This window comes from Pleurodeles waltl, chromosome 10 (assembly GCF_031143425.1).
Source record: "Pleurodeles waltl isolate 20211129_DDA chromosome 10, aPleWal1.hap1.20221129, whole genome shotgun sequence".
NCBI classification, from domain to species: domain Eukaryota; kingdom Metazoa; phylum Chordata; class Amphibia; order Caudata; family Salamandridae; genus Pleurodeles; species Pleurodeles waltl.
The window spans coordinates 73,022,455-73,034,910 of record NC_090449.1 but is presented as its reverse complement, the minus strand read 5'-3'; the positions used below and the strand labels follow the sequence as shown (position 1 = coordinate 73,034,910).

General features: G+C 45.5%; 1 protein-coding gene across 8 annotated transcripts in view; it reads left to right on the top strand.

Moving 5' to 3' along the window:
• TRAF7 (TNF receptor associated factor 7) overlaps nt 1–10,499 on the top strand; it is a 204,588-nt gene extending 194,089 nt beyond the window's left edge. For all 8 annotated transcript variants that reach the window (XM_069209733.1, XM_069209739.1, XM_069209737.1 and 5 more), the window contains 2 exons: nt 2,063–2,182; nt 3,793–10,499. In XM_069209733.1, coding sequence (XP_069065834.1) covers nt 2,063–2,182; nt 3,793–3,807 — 135 coding nt within the window. In that variant the 3' untranslated portion in view covers nt 3,808–10,499. The remainder of the gene's footprint in view (nt 1–2,062; nt 2,183–3,792) is intronic.
• The last annotated feature ends 1,957 nt before the right edge of the window (nt 10,500–12,456 follow it).

Below are 12,456 nucleotides of genomic sequence, written 5' to 3'. Positions count from 1 at the left end.
TGGCTCCTGAAGTCTTAGAATTCGGACATCTAGACCTTACACAGGAATGTATGGAGGTCATTAAACAAGCTAGAAAACCTACCACAAGACACTGCTATGCAAATAAATGGAAACGATTTGTTTATTACTGCCATAGTAATCAAATTCAACCCTTACACGCATCTGCTAAAGACATCGTAAGCTACTTACTGCACTTACAAAAGTCAAAGCTAGCTTTTTCATCCATTAAAATACATCTCACCGCAATTTCAGCTTATCTACAAATTACGCACTCAACTTCACTATTCAGGATCCCAGTCATAAAGGCATTTATGGAGGGCCTAAAAAGAATTATCCCACCAAGAACACCACCAATTCCTTCGTGGAACCTCAACATTGTCTTAACACGGCTGATGGGTCCACCATTTGAACCCATGCACTCATGAGAAATACAATACTTAACATGGAAAGTAGCATTTCTAATTGCCATCACATCTCTAAGAAGAGTAAGTGAAATACAAGCATTTACCATACAAGAACCCTTTATTCAGATACACAAGCATAAAGTAGTTTTACAAACAAATCTTAAGTTCTTACCAAAAGTCATATCACCGTTCCACTTAAATCAAACAGTAGAACTACCAGTGTTCTTTCCAGAGCCAGATTCTGTAGCTGAAAGAGCACTACATACATTGGACATCAAAAGAGCTTTAATGTACTACATTGATAGAACAAAACAAATTCGGAAAACAAACGTTGCTTTTCAAAAACCTCATACAGGGAATCCAATATCCAAACAAGGCATTGCCAGATTGATAGTTAAATGCATTCAAACTTGTTATCTCAAAGCAAAAAGAGAACTGCCTATAACACCAAAGGCACACTCGACTAGAAAGAAAGGTGCTACTATGGTCTTTCTAGGAAACATTCCAATGACTGAAATATGTAAGGCAGCCACATGGTCTACGCCTCATACATTTACCAAACATTACTGCGTGGATGTGTTAACAACACAGCAAGCCACCGTAGGACAAGCAGTACTACGAACTTTATTTCAAACAACTTCAACTCCTACAGGCTGAGCCACCGCTTTTGGGGAGATAACTGCTTACCAGTCTATGCAAAGCATGTGTATCTGCAGCTACACATGCCATCGAACGGAAAATGTCACTTACCCAGTGTACATCTGTTCGTGGCATGAGACGCTGCAGATTCACATGCGCCCGCCCGCCTCCCCGGGAGCCTGTTGCCGTTTCGAAGTTGATCTTGAACATTTGTAAATATATCGCTTTAAACCACATTATGTACATACATATTTACTCCATTGCATGGGCACTATTACTATAATACACAACTCCTACCTCACCCTCTGCGGGGAAAACAATCTAAGATGGAGTCGACGCCCATGCGCAATGGAGCCGAAAGTGGAGGAGTCCCTCGATCTCGTGACTCAAAGACTTCTTCGAAGAAAAACAACTTGTAACACTCCGAGCCCAACACTAGATGGCGGGATGTCACGAACAGATGTACACTATATATATTCCACTACAAATCACTTCTCAACAGAGGAGAAAATTACAGCCACTCATGTCACTGAAAGTAAATTTAATGTGGCAGAATAAACAAAACTGCTAACAAAAACACTCGTAACGCGTTTCAGGATACAAGCTCAATTATCTCTGTGAACAAGGGAGCTTTGTATCCTGAAACGCGTTAGTGTTTTTTGTGATTTGTAGTGGAATTTTCAGGGTTCGCGACCCTGTTACAGCCTGCCGTGTCAGGGGCTGACTTATTCGCGCTTTTGTATGAGCATGCATATATATATATATATATATATATATATATTTATATTTTAATTTTTTTATTTTTTTTACTCTGTGCCTTTTTATCTCTGTAATCTAAAAGAAAACATTTACTAGAGTATGGCCATTGATTTGTTTGCTGGTGCGGGTCCAGTTCCTGTATGAAGGATTGGTATTGGGTCAGGGATGAGGTAAACAGGCCTCAAGACTGGTTTGATCTTGGCTGACAAGTCATAATCATGTTTGCTAGCCCTTTATCTAACTTTGTCCTAATCCCATAGGTTTGGAGCATGGACAACATGATCTGCACCCAGACTTTGCTCCGTCACCAGGGCAGTGTCACTGCCCTTGCTGTCTCCCGCGGGCGTCTCTTCTCTGGGGCCGTGGACAGCACTGTCAAGGTATGGGGATGGATTGTACAGTGTGGATGAGGCCGCTGCACAATAGCTGTAATGTATTTCTGAAAAATAAGAATGCCAGGACTTGATGCAGTTTCATTGTGTAACATGCGAACGAATAACCTGGACACAATGACCTAACTCACTAGTGCTATAGGTTTGATAGCTTGTTTTTGTTAGTATGTAATCTTTTCTGTAAATGTGCTAAACGCAGGGAACTGTACTAGCAGTGATTTGTTGAGTAATTTTGCTATCAAATGCCTAGCAGTGTCTTACAGTAATGAACCGCTCACCGTGGAGTTCAGACAGAAGTCACATGCCATGTTGAATGAAGGTAATCTACTGCCAGGGTGGCCAGAAAAGATTGTGCTGATAAGATAGACCTGTTGGGAAGGAATACCAGGCCCCTCTAGGGATCTTGGGCTATAAGTCAGTGGATATTGGATATCTTTCACAGCGAAGCATGCTTAAGCAAGAGGTAAAAAATGATTTGGCCATTGTCATACTTTACTATTGAGGGCGATGTTGAGAGAGACCATTTGCGTTAAATATTCATTGCAGTGAGGTCTCACTCATGGAGTTGACGGAAGAAGATCGTGTTGATAAGGTCCAGAGAGAAAAATAGAGGGAGAGACATTTGCTATCTTGGGTGATGGTCATCTTCTACAGTGGGAGACGTGAGTGGTGACCACATGAGGTGTCTGGTATGGGGTGTGGGACAGCAGCTTAGAGGGTGAAGCTGAGAGGCATCTGTTGTAGTTCGGGACAGCTTAGAGTTAAAGGGACGAGACTCTCTTGTTGTTAGGACAACTGGAGGGTGAAATGGAGATATTTGTTGAATCTGAGGTGTATCAATTGAAGTGATGATAAAAGCCACCTGTTGTAGCTGAGACATGCTACTTTGTATTCGGGAACAGCCGAGATGTTAAGGTGTGTTGTTGGGGGACACCTGGGATGTTAAGGTGCTGGCCATCTATTGCAGTTGCAGACATAGATTGGAGTGGCATATCTTTTTTGGTTAGGGACAGCTGTGTGTTGAAGGTACAAGTAATTTTGCGTAGGTTCTACAGAGGAAGGTGAAGTTGATACTTCTGCCATAGGGATATTCGAGAGATGACGATGATGACGTGAGGTAATTGGACTCATGAAACTTCTGTCGTTGTGGGCTGGCTGAGAGCTGAAGGTGTATTGTGCCTTTTGTACGCGGGCACAACTAAAATGTGAAGCATAAGGCATCTGTTGTTGTCAGGAACAGTTAAGGGATTGAAAATGATTAAACCCCTCTTGTTTTTGGAGCCAGCTGAGAAGTGAAGGTTTAGGACACCTATGCATGGAGGCATCTGTTGCTGGTGTCAGCTGAGGTGGGTGAAGTGTGCTTTGGTTGGGGACAGCTGAGAGGTGGAAAGGTAAGAGGCTTGTTTTTAGTAGAGAGCAGAGAAGTGAGGTTAAGTCATGAGCCAATGGTGAGCAGAGGTGAAGATTGGTGTGAAATGATCTTTATTTATTTATTTTTTTACTTTTTTTTTAACAAACCACTCTCCCCTCGTGTTGATGTGATGTTTCTCAGACATAATCTTGACTAATGTCCTTCATTTCACTGTCCCTCTCTTCAGGTTTGGACCTGCTAATAGACAGTGACCAACCATTCCTCACTCCGTTACCAAATAATTTCCTCTGCCTTCAGTGGGTGGGCCTGGTTATGACACAGGCAGTTGAATCTTACACATTTGCACACGTCTCAGCGTCAACTTGAAGCACTTCCTGCGCAAAGGATCTCTGCTGAGCACCATCATCTGATGCCATCATCTGACAATGCCACCCACTTCTGCAAGAGACTGTGGAGCAGGCCAAAGACAGATGCCTCACAGCAACAGAACTATTTCAATCAAATGAAGAGGAATGTTATGCTTGACTGTAACTGCTCAAATGAACATGGCATTGTTTTGAAGCCAGCGGCTGCACTTGTGCAATAGGACAGTCGGACATTGATTGCACGCGCAATCCAACCTTGGATGGCCATATCTTGTTGGCCAAAACTTCTTTGCTGCTAATAAGTGCCCTCTCGAGGCGCTGCTTCTTGCCCAGCTGCATCCTTCCACGGATTCAGATTGAAATGGTGTCAGAGATAAATGCCAAAACGAGACCAGAGGAGGCCAAGCAATGCACACTCTGCCTTATCACCTCTTTGTAGCAGACCCAGCTGATGCGACTGTGCTGCTTTGCGCATACACTGCGACCACAGCACACTTGCGCACACCTGCTTGGAGGGCTCCAGAAGTGCAATCATGGAGACCAGTGATCACATTGTTTACACCCTGGGCAAAGACACCGTCACCAGACGTTATTTGAAAGTATATCTAGTGCAAGCATGTCCTTCAGGTGATACCCGAAAATGCACTTTAATTATTACATGCACTCCTCCTCATTATTGCAGATCCGCGTTTTCATTTGCTAAAACTTCAATTTGCAATCACGTGTTTTCGCACTTCAAGCGCACTAGTAACGTGTTAAAACACACTAAAACGTGTCTCTGCTTACGCTCAAATATTTACACAGTTATGTAGTTATCTGCCATGTATTCACAAATAACTGCGTACTGTTTTATTAGGTTACAATCACAGGCTTCCCCTGACTGAGATGAAATGGGGTGTGTGGACACTGCTCCAAGGGACTTGCACAGTCATCCTTGGTCTGACTGTAACCACAAAAAAACATTCTGTGTTTGAACTAAGATTTTTGCCCCTCATTAGCTTCTTAGAAGGGTACAGCTTTGGAAGCAGCCAGTAAGGAATGTTCAGCGATGAAGGAAAATTGGTGAAAAACAATTTATTTAGCCAACTGTTCAGGTAGGCACGAGCATTTGCGCCATCATAAATGCCATCTGCCAAGTATTAGTTTCTATGTAGGAGGCTCCACACCCTTAAGAGCATCTGTGATGGGTTTGTGCACAAGTGGTATATAAATCTGGCTGGAACAGGGCTCCCCAGTAGAGCATCTGATATAGAGAACCCCAGGTTTCCATTTGAGTGATGTCCCATGTCAGTGATGCTATACCCTGGAAGAGACCACCCTGTGTTCCTTTCCCAAGAGGTCTGGATGTCTCTGGAAAATATCCACTCTGGCGCCTTATTGGTTAGATGCTGCACCACTGCGGGATGATGTTCAGTGAAATAGTTCAAGTGCCATAGTCCTCCGTGGGTAATAGGTCAGTTTGTATGCCTCCGCTCCAGCTCTCCTCACCCCTATGGCTGACTGGAGTCACTTCTTGATTAAAAACTGATGGCATTCTCAGCAACTCTCGCCTGTTTCTGTTTTATGGGTCTTTCTTGGACTCTTCTCTATACTTCTGACACTTTTAGTTAATTTGATAGCACGTAAAATAGTGGTTTATCAATGCCAACCCGATGCTCGGATGCATGTTCCATGGTAAAACATAAAACACTTGACTTAGTGAGCGAACCACGCAAGGTAAACAGCTACAAAATAAGGCAGAACGTCATATGAGATGGGCCAGTGCAGCTGAATCTGCAAAACAGTTTCAGAGATTTAGTACAGATTTTAATTAAGTTTATTTGAACATAGACATTGGATTGAAAACTTGTGAGTTTGCAGCATCCTTAGTGATTTTTTTCAGTCACTCAAATGATAGCAAATATATCTTATGTAGGTTATTATATTCGTGAGCCATATCTATTGTTCTGCACATGCATCAGTCACAAACACCACTTCAGGGAGAAATATGTTTTATTATACACGACACTAGGTTCAGCCTTGTGCAAATGCCTAACCAGTTCAGTTCCTTTACAACTCCAGCAGCAACATATTGATGTATTTGCAATCACAAGGCAGGGGTAGGAAACAAACTGTGACACAAACAAACTTTAAACACAAACATATCTACATTTGCAGCACGTGTTGTTCTGCAGCACATGGTGTGCATTACTTTCAGAATCTAGGGATTAGGGGTCAGAACTACTATGTATTCTCTCAAAGTTTAAAATTTTTGGAAGTGGACATGGAAGGTTCCGAATGCAGAAACCTAATGATGCCAAGCAACAGAGGCCCTTTTCAAGATTAGATATTTTTTTCTGCTCATCATACCCCCAACCAGCAGTAATAGAAAAATTGCCCTGTTCGTGAAACTACAGCACTGAAAGCTGCAAACTAACTGCTACAGGTAAGTAACATTTTCTTTCTCCAGCATTGGAGGCTTTCTAGATTGTCCAATCCTTCCTCAGCAATGGGCTGAATTTTAGAAAAGTTTTTACAGTCAGTGTAGGAAGTTGGCTCTGTATGTGCTATTTCAAAGTAAGGAATAGCATGCACAGAGTCCAAGGGTTCCCCTTAGAGGTAAAATAGTGGTAAAAATAGATAATACTAATGCTCTATTTTGTGGTAGTGTGGTCGAGCAGTAGGCTTATCCAAGGAGTAGTGTTAAGCATTTGTTGTACATACACATAGACAATAAATGAGGTACACACACTCAGAGACAAATCCAGCCAATAGGTTTTGTTATAGAAAAATATCTTTTCTTAGTTTATTTTAAGAACCACAGGTTCAAATTTAACATGTAATATCTTGTTTGAAAGGTATTGCAGGTAAGTACATTAGGAACTTTGAATCATTTCAATTGCATGTATACTTTTCAAGTTATAGACAAATAGCTACTTTAAAAGTGGACACAGTGCAATTTTCACAGTTCCTGGGGGAGGTAAGTTTTTGTTAGTTTTACCAGGTAAGTAAGACACTTACAGGGTTCAGTTCTTGGTCCAAGGTAGCCCACCGTTGGGGGTTCAGAGCAACCCCAAAGTTACCACACCAGCAGCTCAGGGCCGGTCAGGTGCAGAGTTCAAAGTGGTGCCCAAAACGCATAGGCTAGAATGGAGAGAAGGGGGTGCCCCGGTTCCGGTCTGCTTGCAGGTAAGTACCCGCGTCTTCGGAGGGCAGACCAGGGGGGTTTTGTAGGGCACCGGGGGGGACACAAGCCCACACAGAAATCTCACCCTCAGCGGCGCGGGGGCGGCCGGGTGCAGTGTAGAAACAAGCGTCGGGTTCGCAATGTTAGTCTATGAGAGATCTCGGGATCTCTTCAGCGCGGCAGGCAGGCAAGGGGGGGGTTCCTCGGGGAAACCTCCACTTGGGCAAGGGAGAGGGACTCCTGGGGGTCACTTCTCCAGTGAAAGTTCGGTCCTTCAGGTCCTGGGGGCTGCGGGTGCAGGGTCTTTTCCAGGCGTCGGGACTTAGGTTTCAGAGAGTCGCGGTCAGGGGAAGCCTCGGGATTCCCTCTGCAGGCGGCGCTGTGGGGGCTCAGGGGGGACAGGTTTTTGTACTCACAGTATTAGAGTAGTCCTGGGGTCCCTCCTGAGGTGTTGGATCTCCACCAGCCGAGTCGGGGTCGCCGGGTGCAGTGTTGCAAGTCTCACGCTTCTTGCAGGGAGCTTGCAGGGTTCTTTCAAGGCTGCTGGAAACAAAGTTGCAGCCTTTCTTGGAGCAGGTCCGCTGTCCTCGGGAGTTTCTTGTCTTTTCGAAGCAGGGGCAGTCCTCAGAGGATGTCGAGGTCGCTGGTCCCTTTGGAAGGCGTCGCTGGAGCAGGATCTTTGGAAGGCAGGAGACAGGCCGGTGAGTTTCTGGAGCCAAAGCAGTTGTTGTCTTCTGGTCTTCCTCTGCAGGGGTTTTCAGCTAGGCAGTCCTTCTTCTTGTAGTTGCAGGAATCTAATTTTCTAGGGTTCAGGGTAGCCCTTAAATACTAAATTTAAGGGCGTGTTTAGGTCTGGGGGGTTAGTAGCCAATGGCTACTAGCCCTGAGGGTGGGTACACCCTCTCCGTGCCTCCTCCCAAGGGGAGGGGGTCACAATCCTAACCCTATTGGGGGAATCCTCCATCTGCAAGATGGAGGATTTCTAAAAGTTAGAGTCACTTCAGCTCAGGACACCTTAGGGGCTGTCCTGACTGGCCAGTGACTCCTCCTTGTTGCTTTCTTTGTTCCCTCCAGCCTTGCCGCCAAAAGTGGGGGCCGTGGCCGGAGGGGGCGGGCAACTCCACTAAGCTGGAGTGCCCTGCTGGGCTGTGACAAAGGGGTGAGCCTTTGAGGCTCACCGCCAGGTGTTACAGCTCCTGCCTGGGGGAGGTGTTAGCATCTCCACCCAGTGCAGGCTTTGTTACTGGCCTCAGAGTGACAAAGGCACTCTCCCCATGGGGCCAGCAACATGTCTCTGGTGTGGCAGGCTGCTGGAACTAGTCAGCCTACACAGACAGTCGGTTAAGTTTCAGGGGGCACCTCTAAGGTGCCCTCTGGGGTGCATTTTGCAATAAAATGTACACTGGCATCAGTGTGCATTTATTGTGCTGAGAAGTTTGATACCAAACTTCCCAGTTTTCAGTGTAGCCATTATGGTGCTGTGGAGTTCGTGTTTGACAAACTCCCAGACCATATACTCTTATGGCTACCCTGCACTTACAATGTCTAAGGTTTTGTTTAGACACTGTAGGGGTACCATGCTCATGCACTGGTACCCTCACCTATGGTATAGTGCACCCTGCCTTAGGGCTGTAAGGCCTGCTAGAGGGGTGACTGACCTATACTTGCATAGGCAGTGAGAGGCTGGCATGGCACCCTGAGGGGAGTGCCATGTCGACTTACTCGTTTTGTTCTCACTAGCACACACAAGCTGGCAAGCAGTGTGTCTGTGCTGAGTGAGAGGTCTCCAGGGTGGCATAAGACATGCTGCAGCCCTTAGAGACCTTCCTTGGCATCAGGGCCCTTGGTACTAGAAGTACCAGTTACAAGGGACTTATCTGGATGCCAGGGTCTGCCAATTGTGGATACAAAAGTACAGGTTAGGGAAAGAACACTGGTGCTGGGGCCTGGTTAGCAGGCCTCAGCACACTTTCAATTGTAAACATAGCATCAGCAAAGGCAAAAAGTCAGGGGGCAACCATGCCAAGGAGGCATTTCCTTACAGTCAGTTTTAAACATTTTATATTATTTCAATATGCTGTAGTTTTATGCCGTCAGATTTTATGTGTGTTCAACACACTGTTGGGAGCCCAGCGGGCATAGTCGTTTTGGAGTGGAGCCAGAATCATCCTTTGCAGCAGAGGTCACGTTACTCCATGCACCAAAGTATCGGTAACATGTATATACTGTGAGACCATTTGGTTTTGAGACAGTGTTCTTTACTATTTCGACCAATTTAGCATTTGTAACAAGAACATGTAATTAGTTATGGGAGTGGCTACAGCTTGCTGACCCTGGCGTTACTGAGCCGTTGACCATTGCTAAGCTCTGCTTAGTGCCCTGTTCAGAGCTGGATTTTTTGGTAATTTTCCTGTATTTGTTTTGGCAGAACAGAGGACAGCGACTGAGTGATTACTCAGAAGTGATTCATTGGGATCCTGTTTACACTGTGCAAGACCTTGAACTGGGATCTGAAGTCCTTGATTCGTGCTTAGGTGGTCACAGTAGCTGAATTCTGGGATGTGATCAGCCATTTGTACATCAGGCCTCACAAACATTTTCCTTCCTGTTCTGTTTGGTACAAGATTAATCTGTGGTCTGGACCAAGTTTCTTTCCATTCTCTAACCAACCAACATGAAACAAACATATTAATCCTGATCAGTCTATCACAGTCGAGCAGCTTGCTCACTGACGTGCAAGAAACGATTGATGCGTCTCTGTTTCCCAGTGGGCAGGTGTCAAATTCACTAAAACGAGCATCTTCAATCTGGTTTAGCCAAATGGTCTAGGAATGAGTACAGTGTTCACTACTGTGATACACGTGTGAGGGTACTGACGGTGCCCATCCATTGGGCATATACGGGAAGCCTTCACTGCAATGCAATCAGACCAGCACCTTCCATGAGCGCCCTCCGGGGTTTTCTCTCTGTGGTGTGATAATAAACGTGTATTTTTAATATAGCCACATATGTAAACTTCCATACCAGTACCTTAATAGTTCCATGCACACTGCTGCATACATTCATCCTCCTTACCCGTGAAGTAAATGATTATTAGATCTCTTTGATTTAATCTTACATAAATATTTCCATTTACATACAGGCACTTCTTAATTCAAACACACATACCAAATCGTAGCCTTTGGTCAACTTGTTAGATATATATATTCAACCATGAGGATTTTCATGAAATATGTTGACAGGTACGACTTTTATGCCGCAAATTATCTTGTAAATCAAGTTATCAAGGGAAAAAAGCCCTCTTTGGACTGTCATGATCTCTGGATTAAAGCGGGAAAATCGTGGTTGTATTTTTACCCAACTTTTTGTACTGTTTTTAAGTGTAATAAAGATTTAACTATGTCTTCTTTGTTGGTGGGCTCTGAAAAGAGATTTAGGTGCCTGTGAAAATTGTGTGTGTTAACAGCATTGGTTGGAGCCGAAATTATTTCATTTTCCAGCTGAGATAGTGCCCATTGTAATGCAGTATGTGTTCATAGCTGCAGATACACATGCTATGCACAGGTCCTGCCATCTAGTGTTGGGCTCGGAGTGTTACAAGTTGTTTTTCTTCTAAGAAGTCTTTTCGAGTCAGAGGACCGAGTGACTCCTCCTTTTCGGCTCCATTGCGCATGGGCATCGACTCCATCTTAGATTGTTTTCTTTCCGCCATCGGGTTCGAACGTGTTCCTCTTCACTCCGGTTGTTCGAGTCGGAAAATCCTTATAAACCATCTAAAATAGTCAGTATTGTTTTCGATTGCGTCTCATCCAGCATTGACACCTCGGTACCGGTGGATACACATCTTTAATTGCCCTTCGGGGCACCAGCACCCAACTTGGGCCTGGTCGGCCCGACCAAAAGTATCGTCGAAGCCTCATGGACCGGACCCTGCTTAGATTCTGCCCTCGCTGCCACGCCAAGTATCCCTACACAGATCAACATCTGGTTTGTAACCTGTGTTTATCTCCGGAACATCGAGGGGATACTTGTGAAGCCTGTAAATCCTTCCGTTCGAAAAAGTCTTTGAGACCGAAGAGCGCGAAGGTTAGAGATGGCGTCCAGAAGCACCGAACGCCTCGACGCAGAAGAGGAGGAGATGATTCACACCGCCGTCTCTGTTCGGGGATCCGATTCCGAACAAGAGTCTGACGTCGACCAACCACTAACAGCGGGCCAGCATGTGAGTACGCTTGCCGCGACCCAAACCAAGCCCAAACACAAGGCCTCGAGGACACCACTGCCGGAAGGCCATGGCTCTACCCTTAAAAAGCGACCGGTGACCAAGTAGCATCTTCAGCCCCGAAAAAGGCCCCGCCCGTAACGAAGCCTTCGGACTCGAGCCGAGGCACAGGCTCCGAAATCATACGACACCGACCCATCGAGTCGAGACCCCGAAAGTCACTTTCGGAACCGAGGCCAACAGCTACTGCAGGCCCTTCGGTGCCAAAAAAACGTTCCTATACAGAGGAGCATGGACTTTCGAATCAATTAAAAGAAAGCCATAGATTTGAGGAGGAATTGCAACAAATGGAGGATTTTGATGAAAAACAGGCCAGGATACAGATCCACAAGGACACTGGCAAGATCCTCACAGCACCTCCTCTCAAAACAAAAAGAAAACTGGCCTTCCACGGATGTTTGGACACTGATCAGCCAACGGCTACAGTGCCAAGAGAGAAATCTCCGCCTCCTCAGTTTTCTCCTCACCAGTCTCCTCCTCACTCCCCTCAACTGACTGTCTCCACACTTGCTACACCCACTGTACAGTCTCCATCACACACTATGCAGTCACAACAGGACACAGATCCATGGGATCTCTATGGCGACCCAGCCTCAGACAATAGTCCAGAGTGCTACCCATCTAAGCCATTGCCACCTGAGGATAGCACCTCATATACACAGGTTCTAGCTGGGGCAGCAGCTTTTCACAACGTGACCATGCACACACAACCTCTAGAGGACGACTTCTTGTTCAATACATAGTCCTCAACTCATGCCACATACCAAAGCCTACCCATGCTCCCCGGTATGCTCAAACATGCGCCTCAAATATTCCAAGAACCGGTTAAAGGAAGGGCTATAACCCCAAGGGTAGAGAAAAAGTACGAGCCACTACCCTCAGATCCCATTTTTATCACACAACAGCTGCCCCCAGATTCAGTAGTGGTCAGCGCAGCGAGGAAAAGGGCTAACTCACAGTCCTCTGGAGATGCACCCCCTCCAGATAAAGAAAGTAAAAAAAATTGATACATGCAGGGAAAAGGGTGGTGTCACAGGCAGCTAATCAGTGGCGCATAGCTAACTCGCAGGCCCTTCT